The sequence below is a fragment of the Gopherus evgoodei genome, chromosome 7, assembly GCF_007399415.2.
Source record: "Gopherus evgoodei ecotype Sinaloan lineage chromosome 7, rGopEvg1_v1.p, whole genome shotgun sequence".
Taxonomy (NCBI): Eukaryota; Metazoa; Chordata; order Testudines; family Testudinidae; genus Gopherus; species Gopherus evgoodei.
The window spans coordinates 88,658,391-88,683,957 of NC_044328.1; the positions used below are offsets into that span (position 1 = coordinate 88,658,391).

The window sequence follows — 25,567 nt, forward strand, 5'->3', positions numbered from 1 at the left end:
AATTAAACAAAATATATTCTAGCTCTAGGAAGATATACAGAATAAAAGCTGTATCAAATCTCATCTTTAAAGCATGTTTGGCACAGGTGATGCTACCATGATAGCATAAACCCTCCCCCCGTAAGGGTACAGTGGGTTTGTACTGATTATAGCCATTGAATGGCTTCAGCACATACAAAAAGTTAAACAATGTTTCATTGCCCCACTAACTGTTGCTAGATCATAGGATGAAGGACTTAACACACACTTATTGCTGCAGATAGGATCAAATGTTGCAAAAGAAGCAATGCAGACGCAATGAACCCATTGGAGAAATTCCTTCTGCAAAGTAGGAAAGAAGGATTTTCCCAAAATCTACTGGCCTCGTATTTGGCACTCTCCAAACAAGATGACATACTGCGGGGTTTTTTAAAGGTTTGAGGATTCACTGGTTTCAAACTTGCCACATCCGTGTTCCTAGATTTTGCCCGTTATGAAATTCAGAAACATTGATGATTAGTCATAGCTGCAGGGGTAGAGTAGGTTTTAATAACTTTTGCCTTGAAAAACAGTGTCAACTATGTAAATGCAATACATATATTTTAAAATCAAGAGTACTAAAGTCATCTACCAATATCAGAATGAGCAAATTCTTGAAGGCTGCCAACCCCAAAATGGAGTAATTTAGACAAAACACTAAATAAAAATGAGAAAACACACTTAAAAAAAGTTGTGTTAAAAAGTTACAATGATCTTGGGACTCAGTACATTCAACACCATAAAGACTTAATTACAATAACTGGAAAGTGTTGACTTCATTCACAGCATGTTTGTGTCAAGTTTAGTTCCATGTCACTTTAAGTATTTTCAAACTGCAAAAATACATAATAAAACAAAATTAAGTTTAATTCTCTTTTTAGTATCAAAAAGATTTGATATCAAAATATTTTATATGCTAAATTTAGCTGGCAATTAAGCAAAATGAGCCATGCTACACTTAAGTGACAGTAATTAATCTTTAGCACACCATTAATTTAAGAGTTTACCACACACAGGTTATATTTCACACAACTTAAATTTCACATGTATATCGGCAACAATGCTAAGTAACAAAAATTCAGAGAGGGGTGGATTATTGCTGAATTACTAGCTGCAGTCCATTTCTTGATCATCTACTTCTGGCTCAGGAGAATACAACTCATCCAAAGCCAGCTCTGAAACAGAATATCAGAACATTGTTTTAAACAATCAGATTCCTCAGTTAATGATATTTAAACATAACCAAAATTAATATGGTTAAAAACACAAATATGAGCATTACATATTCAAGGAAACAACAATACTCTGCTCCAGAAGTCCCCTCCTCCCACTCCAGCCCCACACCAAGAACACTCTTTAAAAGACTGCTATCCTGGCAGAGTTCATAAAGTTTGATCCAGTGAAGTATTCTCTTAGAGAGAGTGTGTGTGTATATTTGTTCTATGAACTTTCACTTCACAAAAACATTTGAAACCCAACCTAAGGCAAGAACCACTCCAAAGAGCCCCTTAAATTTAGCTGAGTGTTTCCAAATGTTAGTTACCTGTTGAAAATACTACCTATTTATATAGTATCTACAGTATTTTAGGGTTAGTTTTCATAGTTTACAAAATACAACAGTTACACCTTCAAAAAGCCACTACTCTAGCAGCAGAGAAACATATTGTGTTACATGGAAATGTAGAAAGAACTTCAGCATTTCCACTACATAACTTAGTGAAAATGAGCACTTCTCATTTGGTAAGAATGGATATGAAGGAACAGGAATATGCAGACGACTGTTCAGCAATGACAGAAGAGACAATATTGGCTTCAGGAAAGCCTGGATGCTCTGCGGTCCTAAGTGCAAGAAAGCAATCCTGAAGAAAAAAAATGTGAAATTGATGAAGCAGGCACTGAGATCCAGCAGCAAATTTCAATATTGTGGCATAACTATTAGCTCAGTGGATTTCTTGATCCTAACATGGGAGGCAACCAATGTCAGCATGAGTTACAAGATGTAACTTCAAAATTTAAATAGAATTCATTATTTGGTGCCTGCCGAGGGACAGATTCACTAAGAACTACATCTACCTTTGAACACAGAGGTTTATGTAAGGCCAGTAAAACATGCTGGAGTCATAGGCGGCCTTCTGCAGGAAGGCAAATAATTGGATCTTCTTACTAAACTCTATCCCAAATTCAAAGCAGCAATAAAAACCATGAAAAGTTGCTCTTGAGAATAGTAAGATAGTAAGAATGGGTTTAGTTTCTGGCAGGACCTTACCTTCAGAGGCCTTCAAATTTAGAGTTTTTTTGAGGATGGTTCTGACACCAGGCATGGCTTCATCATATTGATGGAGAACTTCCAGGCAATGTTCATGAAACAGTTTATCTTTTTGAGATAGACTATGCAAGAGCAAAACCGTGTCCCGTAAAAACTGAACAATTCGTTCTCTATACGCACTCAAGTTGCTCTCAGATCTTCTAACCTTCACCCATTGTCTATGCAACATTATAATAAGTGCCTTGACTACCTGCAGAAGAAAAGAGTCATATAGGAGATTTACATATTAGAAAACATTTTGTTTTTCTTTTATTTTGTTAGGAATTTTACTGGAGTCAGTCATAGGAAGTGTCCAAGTTTCAGGACACAGTCCAGGAGAGAAATTCAAGCTTCATATTAGAAGGCATCTTTTAAACACTCCTAAATCACAATGTAGGTTGTTAATATAACAATGTTAAGTGGAACTTTTCAGCTCTAGTTACATACCTCGAGGCTGCACTGGCAATCTGTACCAAGTAGTAAAATTGATGGACTGGAGCAGCGCACACACTTAGTCAGGAATCTAACAGTCTAATATAAAAACATGCAGATTGCATTACACTGAGAACTAAGATTCTGGACATTAAGCAAAACATGATTATGCTGCAAATAAAATGGGAATGGCATTTCATTACTAGTTTCAAAGATTCCTGAGTTTTTTATAACCGTTGTGTACATTTTTTTATACAAATCTAATAAACAGTTTTCCAATGCTACTTTACATTTTGATCGTCCTTCTGACTAGCAAGCAAAACCTCTCTAACACTGCAGAGAAAGGGTGCCAATGTTTGTAAGTAGTGGTAAAACAGAATATATTCTATCTTCACAGTGCACAAAACCCCAATGCCAGCTGCCTTGAAAATTAATGTTAAAGCTATATTGACAGCAGTACAATCAAAAAATAAGTAAGGACATGCTGAAGTTTAAAACAAGGCTCAAAGTTAACTGTTATCTCAAAGAAATGCCAAGAATTTACAATGCTAAAGGAATGAGGGACAGTAGCCTAAAGACCAAGCCATTACTGTATGTCAGTACAGCAAGTGCTACAGCAACAAATCAGAGCCAGATTTGCCATATTAATACTTGTACTATTATGAACAAGTTTGTTTTTCACTTTTCTGTACGGGGAACTGTTTGTCTGGCACAGACTGATTCTATTATATCTAATTGCATAATAAAAGGTAAGGTTACACTCCAATAATCTGCACTCATACCACAGTGAATAACATTCTATAAGAATTTAAACAGAATAGAAAAAAAAATTGTCATTAACACACATGGAGGAAAAGCCAAGTATTTTCTGAAGCAGTTACAGATCACTATGAAACTCATTTGTCTAGCAGAATGAAGTTCCTGAATGCATACAGCTGTTTTAAAAGCTTTCCTACTCACACTAATAGGTCAACAAGAACATGACTGAGTACAGCTGTAAAAATAGTTACAGCTTAATTAAAAGTTTCAAATAGCTCTGCCTGAAAACAAAAGTTTAGTTTTTTAATACAAGGGCAGATAACTTCAATGTCACAACCAAATCAGCTACAAGGCTGACTCTTCGGCAGTACTGGACACTTTCTCCATTATCAGGAAACAACAAGCAGCATGTGTGAAAAGAAAGTCTTTGTTTACCTCTTGTTCCAGCTGAAGCCAAAGCATTTCAGATGCAGATTTATCTGGTCTTGAAGTAATATACATGTACAGTGCAAGAAGAAGGCAGCTTTCTGAAATTATATTTAACAAATTTCATTAATTTTCTATTAAGTAGTTTGTTAGTTGATAAAAATCTTTTCTCCTGCAGACTTGTGGGCTGGAACGTGGGTTCAATTCTGCATCCTTTATAATTTTCTGATGGATTAATCTAACTGGAGGTCTAAGAAGCAGTTCAGAGCATTAGTTAAACCTGCTTCCATTGGTTAGCAGAGAATAACTGGCCTAGTTCCATCCTCCTCACACCACCCCTCAATTGTGTTTACTATTTTCTGGGTAATATTTGAAGAAATGAAAGCAGTCTGGATAGCCTGGGGCAGTGCATGCGTAGGGGTCAATCTAAAGGGAGATGGCGTGTTTAATTTGGATATATTGTCACTCAGTTTCTAGACTGACCAACGGCCAATTTATTGGTAAAATGATACCTTTCTCCTTTTAATAATATTAAAAGAAAGGTCAATCTCCCTTTCTAAGATGTGGGTTTTTAAGAGCCAGCTTCATTTTGAGTCAAACCAAGGCTGCGTGTTATTTGTCTGTGTGCCTTTTTTAGCTAATCCATTACAAATTGCTCACCAGCCAGCAGTTCCATGAATTCTAGTCCAAAGCTAGACTAAAGGGCAGATAAAATCTACTATTAAAAAAAATTGGATTTTTTGACATTTAAAATCAATTTTTTAAATTTATATTAAATGCAAGGTTTTTTTTTTAATGTAATATTAAATTTGAAATTGACAATCTGCTAACACAAGCTTATTATTCTATTACAATCATTTAAATTAAATATAAATATAGTGTTAAGCAGTACATGTTTGTGGCTGAATTTAAAGAAGGTCAAGCCACTAAACTGTTAAAGTTACTGGCTAAGCACCTGGAATCAGAGTTTGTTGAAGTGCTAAATCAGCTTTTGATAGCAGTAGCCTCTTCTGCAGGTGCAGAGAGAAGATTTTCCTTCATTTCAGTTTATTAAACTAGTTCAGTGCAATGACTACATCATTCAAAGTTAAGAAATCTACTGGGAGTTGAAAAAAGCAGGAAAAGCTTGTTTTCCCTCTTCCAATCCATGAATATAAATTAGGTGTGTGAGGATGAGATCTACTAGTTCTAATATCTTGAATGCTACGGAGACAAGAAACAATCAGTTCAATTCACTAACTACAGATAATAATTTCTTTGTTTAACAAATCAGTTTAAATGCAAAACATGTTTTAATAAACATTTTCTTATGTATCCAGCATATTAAAGATCATTTTAATTAAAAAATTAAAATGTTTTGCATTTTTAAATTGAATTTGAACTTCCATCCAAATAGTAGATTTAAGTTGAGTAGATTTAAGTTAAGCTATGTAATTGCTTAAATAAATGGGTATAGGTATAGTGCAACCTCCTAGTTAGGAAAAAAGCACCTAATTTACCATAAAGGCTATATTTAGTTGCAAATCAGTATGTTTTAATGGTTACCAATCAATGAGAATCAACTTTTTCTTTGGGAAAAATAAATATATCAATGCAAAAAACACAATTAAAAATACATTTAAACCAAGGTTCCTGCTTGGTTTTAATCATGATTAAAACTAGTCATTTAAATCAATCCACTGATACAACTACCTTTATTAAGCATCACATAAGAAATACTACTTCAGTACATTCTGCATTAGACCATGTATGTCTGTTGTAGTTTTCAATAGTTAATTTATGTGGCTTTGGGGAACTGCTATTCAGAATCCCACTATCAGGCAGACGCTTAGAAGAAGACCTACTACTTGACATGTGTGATGTGTCTAGAGTCCCAAAGCCCCAGAGACCAACAGGTGTAATTTAAGGTCAGGTACCAATTAGAGGGAAATTGATGTTTACTTCTCAGTAGCACTTTTCCATATTAAACTTTTAACATCTTGAAAGTAGGACTGGAAAATAGCCAAGAGAATCCACGTGGTTATTAAAATTTCAGATTGTTGAAAAGTTCTCAGGTAATACTGCAGAGTTTGCTTTCCTGAGTTAATAACTGGCACAAGACTTATGCATAACACCCATAATTCACACCTATAAAAATATTAACATTTTCAACTAAGCTTCATAAATAGGATGTTTAAGAATGATGATTAGTAATTCTCTCTTACCTGAATGACAACAAAGTTGAGCAGCTAGCTTCTGGTGATGGAATAAGCATGGCCAACAGCCGCACAGTCCAGATGGACAGCAGACAAAGGGGTCTCAGGACACACACAGCGAAGCAGCATACTGGCTAGTTAGCAAGTGCCAAAAACTTTTAAAAGGAAATCAGAGTTAGTAATTGGGAAACACAATGAACTTTAGGAAGCAAATTAAATCATTTTACTCAGGATTTAAAGACTAGTGCGGACATGAGACTCTAGCCCAGTGGTGGGCAACCTGTAGCTCACAGGCTTCAGGTTACCAAAACACAGGTCTGCTATGCAGCTATTCCTCAAGTTTGGGAGAAAGCTATTGTCAGAAAAAAGAAAAACACTAAAAGTAACTATACTCACTCAGGTACATTTTCAAAGGGGCCTCTAATCCACCCTCTAAAACTGAACCTGCAGTTATGCATACAATAACTTGCAGGTCCAAAGGTTTTTTAGAGGTTTACTACATTTATTAAGTGGGATTTTTGTTCACAAATCACATAAGATGTCTGCGTTCTGTACATACTTACCAGTGACTCTGATCATACAATGGAACACGTTTTAGGGGCATTATAATTATGACAGAGGCTTGAAAAATTTTCACTTGCCAGTGACAAATGGGATAATTTCCCCCTGGGGCAACAGCAGCTGTGAAGTGTAAGCTTAGCAGAATCAGTTCAGTTTTTATTGCTTGTGGGCACCTATCATGTTCATGAGTAACGGAGGCAGTGGTGTGATCCTCAGTAGCTATTTAGAGGTAGCTGAAGAGAGGAATCTTTACTCCTCTCACATACGTAACACATTTGCTGTAATCTGTGTGAATCACAGTTTTGAAGAGGAAAACAGAAATTGTTTGGGAATGTAAAACAAAAGGCATGGATAATTTTTTAAAACATTCTTAAGCTGGTCTTTACCTTATTAGTAACTCAACTGTTGAATTCTCAGCTAGTTTCACCAAAACCTTTAGGATTTGATTCATGATACTGTCAGTCTGGGAACCTGTTGCTGTGGAAGACAAAGCTAACAGCTGAAGTAATTTTTTGAACAAAGAATGTTGGGATTGGTCATTATTAGCAGCATCTTGTGGTTCTACAGTTTGGCCTTGTGGTCTGGAATTTTCTTTTTTATCATCAGATTGATGATTGCACACCATGTTCTTCTCCATCTCAGACACACTTTTCACTTCAGAAGATAGGTAATGTATAAACAACATCCCAGCTGTAATATACCAGTAATAAAGAACACCTAGAGATGTAATGGTAGTCTCTTGCAGAGTAGATCTAAAATCCTCAGTACTTGATATTATACTTGAGTTAGTTCTAGAAGAACTAACTGATTGATTTTCAGGACTGTTTCTTGACTTTGCTGACAACTGCAGAGCTTGACAGTATGCACTGATATGGTATTCCACTAGAGGCAGAAGATGCACTGCACCTGGGATCTTAAAGCGTTTAAGAAGGAACAGTCCTCTCTCACTTTCTGCCAGGTCTCCCTTGGATGATCCTTCATCCCTAGCAATCAAGTTCAATCCCGTTATCGCAAGTTTTTGAGCTTCTCTTAAAGCAAGAAGAGAAGAAGAAGTTCCATCCCTGAGAATAAATGTCCTGATGCTGGATGTTCCTGTAGATCCTCTAGTAAAAAACAAAAATGAAGTAGTTCAATACATGCAATGTACCAAAGACAGCAAAATGACCATGTATATCCTTTGGCTACTCATGTTCTGTATGTAATATGAAAAATTGTGTTAAGCATGTTCAACTTCAAAATAAAGACAGTTAAGTCACTGTTTTATTCACATGTGAGAGAAAGAATGCTCTACTAGAGCACGCTTTCCTACCATGCAAGCAGGCATAATTTGACAGTTGACCTTACCTTTAGTCCTTCCAGTAGAATTGCTGCTGGAAGGCCATTTTTTCATTGCCTCAGGTCAGCTACATAGTGAATAAATGCAAGTCTGTTTTATTTCTATTGTCTGTTTTGCAATTTAATATTCTGAAAGATCCCTTACTACTTTAGGCATTAAAAAAAATCTACTATTACTGTTTTTATCACTTGCATCCTTAATCTGTTGACACTGACAATGGGACTTCGAGACATTTTCCCCCCACTGATTATGTGGGAATTAGCATGTACATTTTTTATTTTATATATAATTCTCTCTATTGTACATTTGGTAAATGTTCATTAGATATTACTATTTAGCAGGATTGCTGATGAAACTCAGTAAAACTAAATGGCTGCATTGCTCATTTATTTCCATTGTCTTTGGCAGAGGAACAATTACATTTAAACTTTATGCAGGTCTCTCCTGGTTTTGGCATATATGGTAACATATGTAACCACCTAGTCATTTCATTATTGCACACACACAGTTTTGCTAAGTGTAAAATTATCATAACCTAGTCCCAGATTTGGACCTTAGCGTCCAAAATATGGGGGTTAGCATGAAAACCTCCAAGCTTAGTTACCAGCTTGGACCTGGTAAAGCTGCCACCACCCAAAAAATTAGAGTGTTTTGGGGCACTCTGGTCCCCCAAAAAACCTTCCTGGGGACCCCAAGACCCAAATCCCTTGAGTCTCACACAAAGGGAAATAAACCTTTTCCCTTCCCCCCCTCCAGGTGTTCCTGGAGAGACACACAGAAGCAAGCTCCGTGAATCTAAACAGAGGGATTCCACCCTCCCGTTTCCAGCTTGGAAAACAGAAGTACTGAGAGCTAATCTCTCTTCCTCCCTCACTCAGAGGGAATGCAAAGTCAGGCTAGGTAAATCTAACACACACGATTTCCCCTGACTTCTTCCTCCCCACAATTCCCTGGTGAGCACAGACTCAACTCCCTGGAGTTCCCCACTAAAGAAAAACTCCAACAGGTCTTAAAAGAAAGCTTTATATAAAAAGAAAGAAAAAGTACATAAAAATGGTCTCTCTGTATTAAGGTGACAATACAGGGGTCCAATTGCTTAAAAGAAATATGAACAAACAGCCTTATTCAAACAGAATACAATTCAAAACACTCAGCAACTATACCCAAGTAAATACAAAAGAAAACAATAGAACCTTACTGCTTTACTATATTTGTACTTACAACTTGGAAATAGAAGATTAGAAAGCAGGAAACAGAAATCCTCTCATAGCTGAGAGAGAGACAGACAGAAGACAAAGAACTCACACACAAACTTCCCTCCACCCAGACCTGAAAAAGTCTGGTTTCCTGATTGGTCCTCTGATCAGGTGCTTCAGGTTACTTTTTTCAGGTGAAAGAGACATTAACCCTTAGCTATCTGTTTATGACAAAAATACACCTTAGAAAGTCATTTTTGTACTTTTAAATCTACAGTACTTCCTGTCCCAAGTTTGTCCTGACCAGATGATGACAGTGTCGTAGTACTTGTATGTATCATGACACTGTCATGCCCTCTTTTCAGAATGATCATGTGGTGGACAAAGCAATGGATGCTAACATACCATGAAACCTGAAATTCCATACAAGCATTTACATGCTTTCAGCTGCTGGAGTACTTCAATTGTACAAAAACTGAAGAGCCTTAAAAAAAGCTCTGCAATAATGAGTGTAACATGGAAATAATGTCTTAAAAGGAAGAGGAGGAAATTTGGACTATTATACAAATTCATTGCACAAGGAGTAAGAAAGCACTCCTGGAAAAGTTTTATTTATAGAGGAAGTGGTGACCAGTCAGAAAAAGAATCTGAGATACAAGATAACATGGATTTTTCCCAGGTTTTTGGTTTATGGCCATAAGGAACAGCATAAATGGAGCACGGATACTAAGCTTGTACATGAAGAACCCTAGTCTTCCCTCCAGGTACACATCATAGCATTAATACGATTGGAGTAATGTGGTTTTCATCCATCTGAGCTATAATCCTCAGCAACCTTTTATGAGCTATATATGCTTAATGCCTTTACCTAATTTTACGTAAACGCACACACAAAACCACCACCAGTTACCATTTCAATAGAAGTAAATAAATGAGAGAAGCAACAGCTCATCTGCTACAGGAGAGTTGAGTGAATAGTTGAAGATAAGCATCACAATGCAATTGTTTAAGAGGCTCTTGCTCCCTGGAACAAATGAGACATTTAGTGATGAGACTACATTAGCTTTAGTTACAGGGAAAGTCATCAAGTGATCAAAGGGTTTAAGAAGACATAAAAGCCCAAATTGATTTAGAGGAATCCAGCACGATTTCTGGGAAGAAAGGTCTTGTAATACGTAGAAGCCATAAGTGAAGGGCTAAACAAACACAAACAATATATATTTTGCAAACAACCAACCTAAGAGGCAGAATTATGGTATTGTAGGCGATCTGATGCAACAGAGAGAAAACTGGTCACAGGAAATGTAGTAGGTAAGAACAAACAATGGAGAGGCTGGGGGAAAGCAACAACAATGGCGGCTCATGGAAATCAGTTGCACAGCCTTTACTTATGTAAATAGTTAGGGCTATGGTATTGAAGACAACTTGGCTTGGAACACTATATCTGGAAAAAGACAAAGCAGTAGTACTTTTAGAGCAAGATATCCAAGATAAAGATACTTTAGAAGCTAATCTAAGTACAGGAGAAATTGATTTCTATACAATTAAAAGTCAGAGTGATGAAAAACCAAAAGAAGTGAAGAAAAAAAATTCAAGATATGCCCCCAAAATACAACAGGATCTAAACTAATCAGTCTTTTCAGATCCAGAGATACAATACATATCAAAGAATTACTGTAGATCCTTTAAAGTTGAAAATATCTAGGTCATTAAGTACTTATATGGCATCTAGTTATAGTATTCACATTTTAGAACTTATATAACTGCTTTGACAGTTGCAGTGCAGAGAAGGCTCTTAGATAAATTTCCACTGTTATAAGCAACATTGATTAGAAGCATAATTTGACAAGACTTTTATGGTGACTCAATTTTATATTTATTAAGAGACTTCTGAATGTAATTACATCAAAGAAAACATTTGCAAGGTACAAAAAACCCCAAATATCAGCAAGATCTAGAGATTATGAGCAAACATGTTTGGCAAGACACTTTTAACAAGAGTAACACACAGGATTGTTTACCAGAATAATTAAGCATAGGATAAATTATTTTGATGAAACATCAAGTGAAAAGAGATCGATCTATAAAAAGCAGTTGGGTAAACAAATGAGCAAAACAATCTCGTAAGCCATGCTGCAAGGCCTATGCACGTAGGTTGTTGTCCCATATTCATATTAAATAAACTTAAAATGTAACTGTAAATGTACTCCCTGTAAAGAGTACTATTTATTATTGCCATTATCAGCCTTTTACAGTTAAAAACTTACGTGTTGAAAAAGTTAGGCTGTAAGACAGACCCAGGTAGCACTTCAGAGTTACTGCTAAGAAGATGACAGAGTCCTAGTAATGACCCAGGGGCAATAGGCTGTTTCATCAGTGCATTTAGTAAGACAGAACCTGCAAAGATATATAAATGCCTTAGGATATTCTTTTCTATCCATTGCAATGTGAAACTAAAAGACTCTCAATGAAACAAGGAATCTAAACTCCAACAGACTTTACAGTATTTGTGGTACACCTAACAAAAAATGTGAATTTAAGATCTATCCAGAATATTTTTTTCACCTTAATTAGGGAAACAGATCTCCAAACATGAATTACATTTTTAAGTTAAAAGTCATCACCACAGGGAATCTACGGATACGTTTCTATCACATCTCAATTTAGTAAAATGCCTTATCCAAAGGCCTAGTAACACATCTACTCTATCTAGTTACTTATTTGGCCCCCAGGACTGTATCCAAGAGCAAAACTAGGTGTTAACAGATATAATGCCACTCTGACCTCAGAATAAAATAGTGTACTGGTAGCTTCCTAGTGTTGAAGGCTTGGAGATGCTGCTATACTCTTACCACATGTACTTATATTTAAAAACAAACCAACTATGCTTGCGTCTCTTCTACATCTTTTTACAGTGAAAAGCAATCATAACATCAATTGATTTGGAGTCAAAGAAAGAAAGAGGTGGCCATATAATTACACCACAGAAATTCTTCAACCCATATCTTTTCACTGGTGCCAAAGTGAATGTTTTTTTTGATAAAGGTTATAGCAATATAGCATAACTATCTTCCTACAAGTTCTAGATTAAGATCCCAGTCATAGTAATGAAAGCATTATTCCATAACCACCTTCCTGAACAATAATATTGTACTTTGTACACTACATAATAATGTTGCTTAATAGAAGCATACCCAGTGGCCCTGAGACAACTTCTGGCTCTGGTGCCACCTAATTTCTGAATTAAGAAGATGGAGTTACCTTGGGTGTTTTGTCTTTGAACAAAACTGTAAGACACATTTTTCTCCATCACTTCTTGCTTCACAAGTTCGATTTCAGGACAGGGGGTCTTACTGTCTGAAACAAGAAGGGTACAGTGATGCAAGTAGTAAAACCAGCTCCTTATACATTTGTAACTATATTTAATCAGCATGCATATTCAATCAGATAACAGTTGTGATATTGCTAGTAAGTACCTGGAGAAAAAAAGTGTGATTATGGACTACGTTACTTTGCCTTAACTCAGTTATTTCAAACAAAGTCTCAAGAGTTAATGCAGATGTGGCAACCTTAATTCATCCCTCTGCATTAAACAGTGAGAAAGTCAACAGAAAAAGTGTGCCTTTGCTCTACAGCAGTGGTTCCCAAACTTCAACAACCTACGAACCCCTTTCACTAAAATGTCAAGTCTCGCGAACCCCCCCACCTTAAAAATGAATATTTCCTGGGATTTTCTCCTTTACCCGAGTATAAATTGTAAAAGCAGTGATCTTGGAAATACAAAATTTGTTTTTGTGACATGCTTATTACACACTATTAATTATTATTATTAATCATTACAGTATTTTTATTAGGTTATGAAAACGGCAACGCCCTTCCAAGATGTCACTTTCGTAGTGTGTATCACTTTGAATAAGCCTGTTATAAGACAAGGTTCCTATGTTTCATCAAGGAGCATCAGATGTGAAATAGCATGAAAGTATTTAAGAACCAGCTCAAATAGTTCCTCCTACACAAGCATTCAGGCCCTGAGCAGTCCAGGCAAACAACTCATGTTGTAACAAAGCTTAAACTTATTCTTCATAATAATTTTAAAAACAATACTAGCGGCCTATTTAATTTTAAAAACAGCAAAAAAATATCCACCTCCCTTTCCATTTCTTATAAGGAGTCTTGAAGTTTAAATCTCAGGATGACAGATATGTTTGCTTTGATCTGCTTAGCTCTTGGAAGTCAAGGGGCTCCAGACTGCTGGCCCCATGCTGCCCAGGGTCGCTAGGAACAGCTCTATCCACCATTAGGTAATTTTTTCCCCGAGAACCTCCTGTAACATTTCGCGAACCCCAGTTTGGGAACCACTGCTGTACAGTTTAGTCATAGGCTAGTTCAACATTACCATTCCACAGTGTTTGTTTTTTTTGAGGGGGAGAGGGGGAATTAGACAGTCAACATTAGTTGTCAAGGAGTAAGAATATAAGTGAACTTAGATTTTCAGGGTGACCACGCAGTCCTCAACAATACTTAACATTTTTATAGTTCTTTCCATTTGAGGATGTCAAAGTGCTTTACTATGTAATCAATGACACCTCTGGAAATCCTTGCCCAAAGTTACAATTAAGACCAAAACCTAAGCCAGATTAAATAAATTATATATTATGTATTTTTAAAAAGCCATTTATATAGATAAGAATATTGAGTGTTGTAACAATAATTGCTAAAAATCCAGTGTTTTGCAATGGATGTGTAAGTATTTATACTTCACAGCTATTGTGAAGTTTCTTGCACTTTTCTTCTAAAGCAGCCGGTATTGCCCATTGTTTATGACAGGATACTAGGCTAGATGGACAACTGCTCTGATTCAGCATAGTTGTTCCTATAAAGGTTAGTTGATCGTTTGGCCATTTGAGATCTGAGCAGATGTCTGAGCTTTATCGTTTCCTAGCATCAATCTGTGACTCTGCCACATGTGCATCACTTCACTTTACACCACTGTATTTAGTTAGTTTTCCCAGCTTCGAATGGTCTTTATCCACATCATTTTTAAAATATTTATTTTTTGAGAGGGCAGATGAACTATTACACCCTTTGGGCAAACTTTGCCATATTACCAACTTTCTAGAAGAGATGAAATTTTAATTGCTGTTTGGGTGTATGGACCTGATCCTGGACCCTGAACTCTCAAAGAATCTAATGAGTAATTCCATTTACTTCATTGAGAGAATCTTGCAGTCAGATCTCTCAAAGTAGGGTTCTCCAATAGTCATGTACTCTTTCAGTTGCTGGACACTGGAACAATTTTATTAATGGTATTGAATCCCCAAATCCATGCAAAAGTAATAACTGTGTAAACAGTCTTCCAAATCCTTCATTAAGAGTAACACATAGAATACATATATTCCTTCTTTTTAAAGGAAAAGAAATATTAGGCTATTAATGACAAGAGGTACTAAACCAAAAATCCAGAAAGAGATGTTAAATAAGGTAATTATTCAAGAAAGAAAGAACTTGGTTTTTGGCAAGAAACAGAAAACATGTAGGGTTATTTTTTTTTAAAAAAAAAAAGCTAAAAACTACTAAGACAGCACAGCAAGCTTTTATGCAACATGCACATTTAAATCTATGCCTTTCAATCTAAAGCTCCCACTAGCGCTAACAGAAGTTTCATAGTTGACTGAGAGCAATATACATGCTCCTGAGACTGTACATGACAGCTAAAGCAAATTTCAGCCAGAGGGAGTTAATACAACAAGGTGCAAAGGAGAAGAGAATTTGAGTGGAAAGCCAGAGTATGTTACTGTGGTAAGTGAAGGAAGGCCACACAAAGTGTTCAGATATACAGTACAAGAGGAATACAAGCAACAATGAAACCCAAAGCTTTATTCTAGCTCCCTTTTGGATGCTATAAAAACAGTACCTTACCCTCCTTGTTCAAAGAAGTCTCAGAAAGCAAATTTGCTGCAGAACAGGATACTTTAAGGGACATGTCAGCGCTGAAAGTCTCTTTTGTAGGAAAAGATCTTTTTCCAGTCTGAAGAGAACATGCTTCCAATTTTACAATTCTGGAGGGACTCTTCCTAGGGCTAAAAGATTAAATCAAATGCTTGGATAAAGGACTACTTGTGTTGTGTTAATTTCTGAATGTTACTAATAAGAAGTATCACACTTTTTTAATACACATCAGTTTCTATGAATTCTGATGTGCCAAAGGTATTGCATTATGTACTAATTTACTCAAAGACAAAATTGCACATTTTGAAGTATTTGCTAACAGTCTGTGAAATCATAAAACATAAAATTTCACAAAATACAAGAAAAACATACTATGTTTCCACCTGTATTTACAGTATTGTTAATGTATGTTATTTACACTTGAATTACTTAACTAGCTAGGGCATGATCCAGCTCAAAATACAGATAGCTTTGGGGGCAATGCAAGTTGCAGAGCGTGGCTGAAAAAGTCAAATTAATTTTGTTGGGGAAGAGGTCAGCTTATCACAGGTCAACAGGAAAAAAAAAACTGTTATGACAGGCACAGTGGAAAAATTCACAGGAGAGCATCTTGTCTTCTGTGCTCTACAACTTCCTGTTATGGATCCACTGTCTCACCAGTTATGGCTGTACAAGCATGTAGTATACTACAAGATTAAAGTTAGAATAACTTCCTTCAAGCAGCTCCAAGAGGTAAAACATGTGGGTCCTGGTCCAGCTCTCAATTTAAAAACAAACAAGGCACAAGGAACTTTAAAATCCCATTGTGTTTGGGACTGCTGGGGGCCAGAGCAAAAAAGAGACATCCTCCCAGGCTAATGAAGGACAAAGGCATCATGTTAGATGAACTTTTGCAACATAGAATCATAGGACTGGAAGGGACCTTGAGAGATCATTTGTTCCAGTCTCCTGAACTCATGGCAGGACTAAGTATTATCTAGACCATTTCTGACAGGTGTTTGTCTAACCTGCTCTCAAAAATTTCCAAAGGTGGAGATTCCACGGCCTCCCTAGGCAATTTATTCCAGTGCTTAACCACCCTGACAGAAAGTTTTTCCTAATGTCCAACCTAAACCTCTCTTTCTGTAATTTAAGCCTATTGCTTTTTGTCCTATTCTCAGAGGTTAAGAAGAAAAATTTTTCTCCCTGTTCCTTGTAACAACCTTTTATGTACTTGAAAACTGTTATCAAGTCCCCTCTCAGTCTTCCCTTCTCTAGACTAAACAAACCCAATAATTACAAATATCATACGTGCATTATGGTAAGAGTTTGAACCCAAAACAGTAAAGAAATTTTCCATGCATTAAGTGAAAGAGTTCTCTTTGATCTTATGAAAGACCCTGGAGAATTGAACAGTTTTTAATCTGAGTAATAAATATTTTAGAGCTGTATCAAACTATGCTTTGAATAAACCTGAAAACACAAATGTCAATAAATCTAACACTTTAAAATTCACAATAAAGGACACATTTTAGCTAGAAGCAATTTTACAATGAAAAGAGACTAAATCAGAGATTTACATTTCAGTCTTTAGCTTTGTTATTTTATACCCTGGGAAACGAATTTTCACACACTTTATTGTTCATGTGATATTTGTGCTGCCTTTGACCAAAAATGCTAGTGCACTGCAATTTCAACAACCTTTGCTCTTTGCATTTGTAAATGGAGAGAGGACATGGTCCAGATTCTCTCCCGCATAAGTCCCACTGACACCAATGGAGTTATGCCAGTAGAGAAGTTGGTCTGCTATGTTTAATGAAACTCCATATGTGAAATAATTCACATTTGAATTTTCTGTCTTTCAAAACTATTTGGTACCTGGAATTTGTAACTGACGGAGTAACAGGCTTAGTTCTTTCATAGTTTTGAAGTTTTGCTCTCAATTCATTCATTTCAGCATCTTTAAAACTGCAACTCCTGACTGCAATGACTGTAACTGAAAAAGGAATACAAGTAATTTTGCATTAAACACTATATAAAGTGGAAGAGTAACAAACACATAATTATAGAAATAGGGCTGGCAGGAACCACAACAGGTCATCATGAACCACAACAGTCCATTCCACCCCCTGCTTCCCTCCTCCCAGTGGTGTGGCAGAATTAAAGTATACTTAAACCATCCTGACAGTGTTTGACTAATGTATCCTTTAAAACCTTCAATGATTGGGATGGTATAGCATAAGTTTGTTGACCTTTGATGCATGACTTGACCTCAGATCAGGAATAATCATTTCTATCTTAGAAAGAGTTAAGATGTTTGCTAAATTAGTGCAAACGAAACTAATGCTATAACGCAGACAGGAATAAACAAAGAAACAAACATTTTGCAGTGAGAGTCAGATTCCTAGTATTTAGCTTGTGGCCTACTAGTAGTAATAATTAGCATAAGGCCACATTAGGCCTAATACAAGTTACATTAATAAGTAACCTTCGTCAGAAGATTTAACTATATATATATTTTATGGTTAAACTGTCTAGACAGCAAAGGTTTTATTTAGCCAGGCTTCCTTAACAGGACTGCATACAGAACGTTCTATCGGTGCAAATGCTTACAAAAGTTGTCCCAAAAATGAATAGCAGGAATGGTAAATATAAACAAAAAGACAAGACTTAATCAAACATGGTCTTGGAAATAAGTGGATCTAAGGAATAAGTGGCTAAAAAGGGAATCATACCCAGCCCTCAGCAGGACCTTGGGATAACAGGTTGGTGACCACCTCAATGCTAAATCTCATTTTAAAGGGAAACCACAGATTTGCACATTCATGAGTATACATGATGTGGATTCTGTTGTCATTCTTGTTTTTCTAGTTCTGTGATTTTGCTTATCTTGATCATGCCATTAATAAAACTAATGTCTCTGTGTGTGCATCTCACCAATCATCTTCTTAATTTAAGTAGTCACCAAGGAGCAAACCTATTAAATGACAAATGCATTCTGTACCTCCAAATTAATCATAAAGTTTCAACTGCTACTAAGAAGCTTTAAGAGAACCTTCCCTTTCAAGTCAATGTCAAAAGAAAAAGGCTTCACTGTGGAGATACTTGTTTATGCTAATAATTCACCTTTTGCTCAGCTACCACCAACCTTCTCACATTACATATATTACCATACCAAAACTACAATTATTAACTCAATGCAACTTAAGTCAAACACTCAGTTCACTTGTATGCTATCTCAGCTGAGAATCAAGTATCATACAACACAATCAAACATTGGTACAATAAGGCAAACTGATCATGATGGTTACAGCAGTTAGTTGCTACTCAAGGGAGGATTACACTAGAGGACCTGAGTAGTGAAGTAAGCAGCAGCAACAACCACCTTTCACAGTGCTTTGGGGGGGAAAATGAAGATATAGGAAGTTGGGAGTTTGGCTGTAAAAACAGAGATACAATGCTTTTTAAGTTTTCAGTTATGGGGCTGTAATTCTAGTTTGAAGTTCCAGGTTCTTCCAAAAGCCACCTGTGCAACACTCTTATAATTTGTTAGAAGAACATCACCACTATCCCCTATGACGAAATTATACCATAATCTGGTAGCCTACTTTTTCCTATATGTAACTTTGCTGGATAAAAAATTAGAGGAAAGTTTGTTTTAAGTGCCCTTCTCTTGATTAGGTAATGATTGTGACTTAAGCAAAATAGTAATCAATTGAGCTTTTCCATATAAAGAGTTAGACAGCTATAACAGAAAAGAAAAAAAGAAAAAAAAAACCCACACACTACCTTTCTGGAGAACTCCTTTTCTTTTTCACTTAGTGTCTGCTCTTTTTCCTTTTCCAGTAGCATGTATGATCTTCTCTGTTCCTCCAAAGTGCATTCCATCTGCAGCATTGAGTCCCGCAAAATTTTTATTTCTCCATTTTTAACAAGGATTTCATCCTGTATTTCTTTCAGCTGTAAGAAGAGTATACAAGAAATGTGGATTTACACCACCGATATTATGGATTCAATCTACCCAAAACCAACAGAAATCACAATCTGGCCTACAGTTGTTTTCCTGAAGAGTAACCTGATTTATTTTTTAAGCAGACTGGCCTTCTGCAGATCCAGGTATCATAAGCAGGGTGATTAAAGATACCTTAAACTGGACTTAATCCAAAGGTCACAACTAAAACCACCACCAAAAATTGCTATAATAACCGGTACACCAGCAGATTAAAAAAAAGAAAGAGGCAATTAACCTTTTGCTTAACTTCTTCATGTTGTGTTTGCAGTACTTCAAATCCAAATGTGTCTTTAATTTGAATATCTTCAGTGCCATTTCCTGGTGAAAAGAGGGAATTCTGATACCAGCTTCATTTTGAAGTATGTAACAAGTTATTATTGATAACATTTCAACATCTCGCCACATATATTCTGGCTTCTAAGGATTATATTTTTATTGGTAAAGATCAGTAAATGTCCATTTCACTGTATACTTGCAAAACAATGAAAAAATACTTCTGTCAATCAAAATTTACAGACTGGGAAAGTGAGAAATGTTGTTTGGGAACTCAGTTTGATTTAAGCATATTTTCTTTGTATAGTTTGAAACGTGATGTTGACAATTTGTGTTTTAATAGTTATAAAGCTTTAACTTTTTGAATGTCAACATCTGTCATTAAGTAATTGTCTGACTCCCCCCCATACGTTCCCACAACTGTGAACATTTAAATTGATAAAAATTGAAAAAATGCTTTAAAATAATCAATGTCATCCCACTGAAAATTATAAAACAAATAAAAATCAAATTCTGCCAAGCCTATATACACACACAGTATTTTGGCACCAAGTTAGGAAATTGATACTTCTATTTCCACAATAAACTTTACTATAATGAATCCATTAGAATTTCTTTACTCAAAAAACAAAAAACCAGCCAAACAAACAACTTGTAACGAGGGTGGATAAAATTCAACTTTTTAAAAATTTAAGATTTTTATTATAATTTAAATGACAAAATAAGTTTTTCTTTAAAAAAAATAAGCCTGTTTCAAATGAAATCTGAATTTAATACAGAATATGTTAAGGCCTAAACTTATTATAATGTCAAAACAATCGCTGAATCCAGAAGCCTCTATCAAATATTTGAGTCCAAATGTGCTTTTTTCTACATAAAGAAAAAAATCAGGGGAAAAGCGTCAAGTTGTCAAGGTCAAGCTTTACAAATATGGCACAATAGGTTATATAGTGTATTAAGGACTTGTTTGGCTTAAATAAGAATTAAATGTATATGTGTTTTGTGTGTTTAATTAAATTCCATTTACCATCCTAATGCAGCTTGACAAATCATGAGCAAAAAGTTAATTATCTGCTAAATAAGCAATGTATCATTAATTTTCTAACATACTAAAATGTACAATAAATGAAGAAGAATCTGAAAATATTAAGGTATGTCACTGCTTAAAATAATGTATTATAGTGTACCCTCCTAGGTAGCAAAAAGATGTATCAAATCTAGGGTAAAGGCTCTACTACTTAGTTGTAAATCAACATGTTTTAATGGTTATACCAACCAATAAGAATGCAACTTTTTTTAGAAAATAACTAAAGTACAAACGGAAAAATTGATTAAAATCAATTATTTAAATCGAGGTTTTCAACTTGGAGATTTAAATCAATCCACTCTATATGCAGTATCTTAGACTACTGAAATAACTGGCCACAAGTTGATTCTCCACCACCAAGAACTTTTAAATCAAAATTGCATATTTTTCTTAAAGATATGCTGTAGAAATTATTTTGGGAAGTTCTATGGTTTGTTATATACAAGAGGTCAGACTACATCAGGGATGGGCAAACTATGTCTCGCAGGCCCGATCCAGCCCGCCAGCCATTTTAATCCAGCCCTCAAGCTCCCACTGGGGAACAGGGCCTGGGACTTGCCTCACTCCAGCATTCAAGCCAGGGAGCAGGGCCAGAGGCTGCTCCACACGGCTCTGGAAAGCAGCAGCATGCGCCCCCTCCAGCTCCTAGGCATAGGAGCAGTCAAGGGCATCCACTCCACATACTGCCCCCACCACAAGAGCCGTCCCCACAGCTCTCATTGTCTGGGAATCACAGCCAATTGGAGCTGCAGGGGCGGTGCCTGCTGACAGGGCAGCGTGCAGCAGAGCCACTTGCCCACACCTCCGCATAGGAGTCAGGGGAGGGCTATGATCCACCTCCCCCAAGCCCCAACTCCTGCCCCAGCCTTGATTCCCCTCCCATCCTCTAAACACCTTGGTTCCAGCTCAGAGCACCCTCCTGAACCCCAAACCCCTCATCTACAGCCCCACCCCAGAGCCTGCACCCCTAGCCGGAGCCCTCACTCCCCCATGCCCCTGCTCCAGCCCTGATCCCCCTCCCGCCCTCTGAACCCCTCGGTCCCAGCCTGGAGCATCCTCTTACACCTCAAAACCCTCATCCTCAGCCCCACCCAAGAGCCTGCACCCCAGCTGGAGCCTTCACCCTCCCTGCACTCCACCTGCCCTGCCCCAGCCTGGAGCCCCCTTCTGCACCCTGAACTCCTCATTTCTGGCCCCACCCCAGCGTTCGCACCCCCAACCAGAGCCCTCACCTCCTCCCGCACCCCAACCCCCATTTTGTGAGCATTCATGGCCCACCATAGTATTTCTATACCCAGATGTGACTCTCGGGCCAAAAAGTTTGCACATCCCAGACTAGATGATCACAATGGTCACTTCTGGCCTTGGAAACTATGAAATTAGAAGAATTTAAACATCTAGTTTACTTTTTGATATTTATCTTGATTGTTTACTTTTTGAATTCGTTCTCAATGAAAGTTGACTTAAAAACAAACAAACAAAAATGACTATTTTTCTTTTATGTTCCTATCCACTTTGACTTGTTTGGATTATAAATATTACTGGATTTCTAATTTATGCAATCATTTCTACTGGTCTTATGTTTGTAGAAAATTCTTTTCTCCTACCCCATTCTCACACACGCCACTTAGATTTTAAGCCAAATTTAACAGAAAGTGTCCTTTAAGCGTACACATTGTTATGACAGATAAGCAACGAGCTCAGAACACCAGGTAGTCTCCAGTGCCCACCCATCATATCTTAAACTGGCATAAACCTGGGCTCTGAACTTGTGACTAGCTCCATGCACCAGTACAGAGTCTTGCCCACAAAGCAGAAGCTTCAGGGTTAAGAATCTATTTAGCTTTTATAAATTCAGATACTGACCAGATAAGGCTAAATTCCTAACAATTAAAAAATTTTCTTTTCCATGACAGCTTACTAGAACTCAACTAGCAGACACTAATATTTGAGATATTTTTCTTTTGTTTGTAAGGTGCTATGTAAACTATGCATAAAGCACCGATGAGAAACAGCCACATTCAGCATGCTGTACAGCTTTCTGGGGGGGAATTGGGAAGAGAGGGAGCATTTTGGCCAGGGCACGGGCAAACTTCTACTTACACAAATGCTACAGGACCTTTCACATACTGGCCGAAGAGTCAGGAACATGGATATTCCTGTCTTATCTGAAAGACTCAATATACAATCATGTCACACAAAATTCAATGTACATACTCCCTCCCAGGATTTACAAAGTGATGTTTCAGGGAAGTGAAGTATTTCATAACCAGTCCTTAGACCACTAGTAGAGTCTCATTAAATTTAAAATGTTATAAACAGTAGCGCAGATAACAGCTGAGGTTTGTTTTGGCCAGAAAAAGTTACTGATCAACTTTTACAACGGGTAGAAAATCCCACCCATTCAGAGGATTCACGTTTGTTGCATGATATTTATGAACAGGTCACCTTCCCTCCTCTCCCAAAAGGGAATTTAAAAATCACTTGTGGGTATGACAGATATTACACAATCACGTGTAGCTTAGTGATTAGAACCGAAGTCTGGGAAGCCAGGTCTCCTGCCTTCTAACTCCATTTCTGCCTCACACTTGATGGTTGTCCTTCAGCAAGCTACTTCACCTTACTGTACCTCAGTTTAATCATCTGTAAAATGGGTACAGTAGAACCTGGTTCAGACCCATTGTGAGACTGAGTTAAAGCTTGCTAAATTGGCTTACTTTCCTTAGATAAGGCATTGCACACATAAAAAATAGTGCTATCATATCAAAATGTGATCTTTCCAAACGATCTTACTTATTTGGAGCACAGCTTCTGGGTATTTCTTACTTAATGCTATTTTGTCACATGTAGTCATACTATTTGCCAAGCTCTATAACTAGTTCTTTAAGATGTGTCATTAGATGTACATACCAACTCTGAAATGTTGACAGTTAAGTTATCCAGGAACTAAGATTCCCCTGACTATTAGAACAATTTTCCCCACTAATTCTGGTAACTCAAGATAGCTTCAAGAACCTAAATGAACATTTCAGCAACAGTGAAATTTACTTTGGGGCTGAGATTTAAGAATCTACTCAAAAGATAAATTACTTTAGACATTTTTCTAGGAAGAACAAGTTCAGCATGTCAATCCCCAGATCTGGAAAATAAGGAGACACCAAGGCAATCACATCCCCAATTATACTCCCATATTCCAAGACTACACATACCAAACTGGTCTTTCATATTTCTTTCTGCACTAGAGGCAACACTCCGTTGTTCAGTATTCAAAGACCTTTGATTAGTGGTGTTTAGGGTTATGGATGGTCTGTCATTCTGTTCAGGTTTCTGGACGTGTGTTGTTCTAGAAAAGAGTATTTGACTCTAGAACTTGTGATAAAGCCTGTGAAGCAATTACATCTATTTCTTCCAAGTCATCAGCTGTGAAGTCATCATTGTCTCCAAAAGGATCTTCTGTTTGTTTGGACTTTGACTCAAAGCTTTTGTAACGCTTGTTTGGGGGGAAGCCATCTCCATGGTTCCCAATACATCCTCGACTAGTGGATTCTCGATAAACAGAAGATGAAGCCATAATCTGTGCCTGAGCCATACCATATAATATGGAGCTATTTCTCTTCTTATTCCCAAATAATGAGTTCACTGACATTCTGTATAAATATTTACCCTGTGAAACAAAACAGAACATTTTAATGTTCAAAGGACCTTTTTCCAAAATAATTTTTTTCCCACAAAATACAAACAATTGAATTTATGAAGAAACAAGTGTGCTACCGCACAGTGATCTGGGTTCAAGAGTCTCCAGCACAGTCCTTCATTAGCTGACTGGAAAAGATGAAGTGATGTTGCAAACTCCAGAGCTTACCATGCATTTGGAAAGCAATTTTGGATCATTTAATGTAGAGCAACATACAAACGCATCGTGCCATAAGAAATGAACAAAAGAAACAATTGTAGTTTTGTTCACATCCATAAGAAAAATATAATTCTACAGATTATTATTTAACACCAAGAAAATTTAACTATAGGACTCCAAGAGGAGCCTTTCCATGGATCAGAAGGGCCAAACACCCTTTCAAAAACTTCTCTGGAGGAGAAGAGAAAAAGGAGGAGACATGTCCCTGTTCATGCCCTTGAAATACTGCACTTCATGTTTTCCAAGAGCAAGATACAACGTGGTCTTATTTTTAGGGTCTCTGTATAAGTTAAACAAGAACATAAAACTGTCACAGTAAGCTTAAAAACAGCAACATATTTTTTGAAGTTGCATTAGATTCTAGAGTAATCTTGTGTCAAAACTAGCTGATATAAGGCATTCTTGTTAGCTCATCCTATGTAACACTGTTACAGTTTTATTTTAATTCCCCCAATTAGAAAAGCAGCTTTCTGACATATGCATAGTAAAATACTATCTGTATATTACTCTGATGTTAAAGTTTAGAACACACTAAAGATGCTTAGTTTCTTGATAGTTGTCCCCTTGGCATCTAAGTACCCATATGACATACATCAAGTGGGACAGACTTCTGCCAGTCCTGCCAAGATCTGTTTTAGAAAGCAACAGTTAACTCTAAGGCCTGATCTACAGTAGGAAATTAGGTCGGTATAACTACGTCACTTAGAGGTGTGAAAAATCCACAATCCTGAGTGACACGGTTAAACCAACCTAACCCGTGGTGTAGACAGCATTAGGTCAAGGGATTAATTTTCCCATCAACCTAGTTACCACCCCTCAAGGAGGCCGAGTACCTAGGTCAACAAGCCCTCCGGTTGATGCAAATACTGTCTTCACTAAAACACTACAGTGGTGCAGCATTTTAACTGTAGATAAGCCATAATCATCATGTTCTTTAAAAGGTTTGTACAAGTTAGGGGCCTAAATCATTCTCCAGTGTCTCATTAAATGAAGATGTACAAAATTAGTCTGAGTATCAAAATATTTCTATAAAACTATGAAACTGGTTCTCCTAAAGGAAATGCTAGAAATCTTATTCTGTTTAGGACATTCAAAAGTACACCTCCACCCAAAAAGCCCCCCACAA

At 36.8% G+C, this 25,567-nt stretch overlaps 1 protein-coding gene across 1 annotated transcript; it reads right to left on the reverse strand.

Annotated features, from left to right (window-relative positions):
* ATRIP (ATR interacting protein) lies at positions 1 to 24,228 on the reverse strand. Its single transcript, XM_030568483.1, is given in 20 exon segments — positions 1 to 1,193; positions 2,285 to 2,534; positions 2,771 to 2,854; positions 3,950 to 4,041; positions 6,145 to 6,184; positions 6,186 to 6,212; positions 6,214 to 6,264; positions 6,266 to 6,290; positions 7,083 to 7,363; positions 7,365 to 7,399; positions 7,402 to 7,799; positions 11,496 to 11,625; positions 12,490 to 12,585; positions 15,148 to 15,308; positions 17,035 to 17,132; positions 17,135 to 17,152; positions 18,946 to 19,116; positions 19,404 to 19,486; positions 23,738 to 23,876; positions 23,878 to 24,228. Coding segments are annotated over 20 exon segments (2,583 nt in total). The 5' UTR covers positions 24,214 to 24,228; the 3' UTR covers positions 1 to 1,125.
* Between the last annotated feature and the right edge of the window lie 1,339 nt (positions 24,229 to 25,567).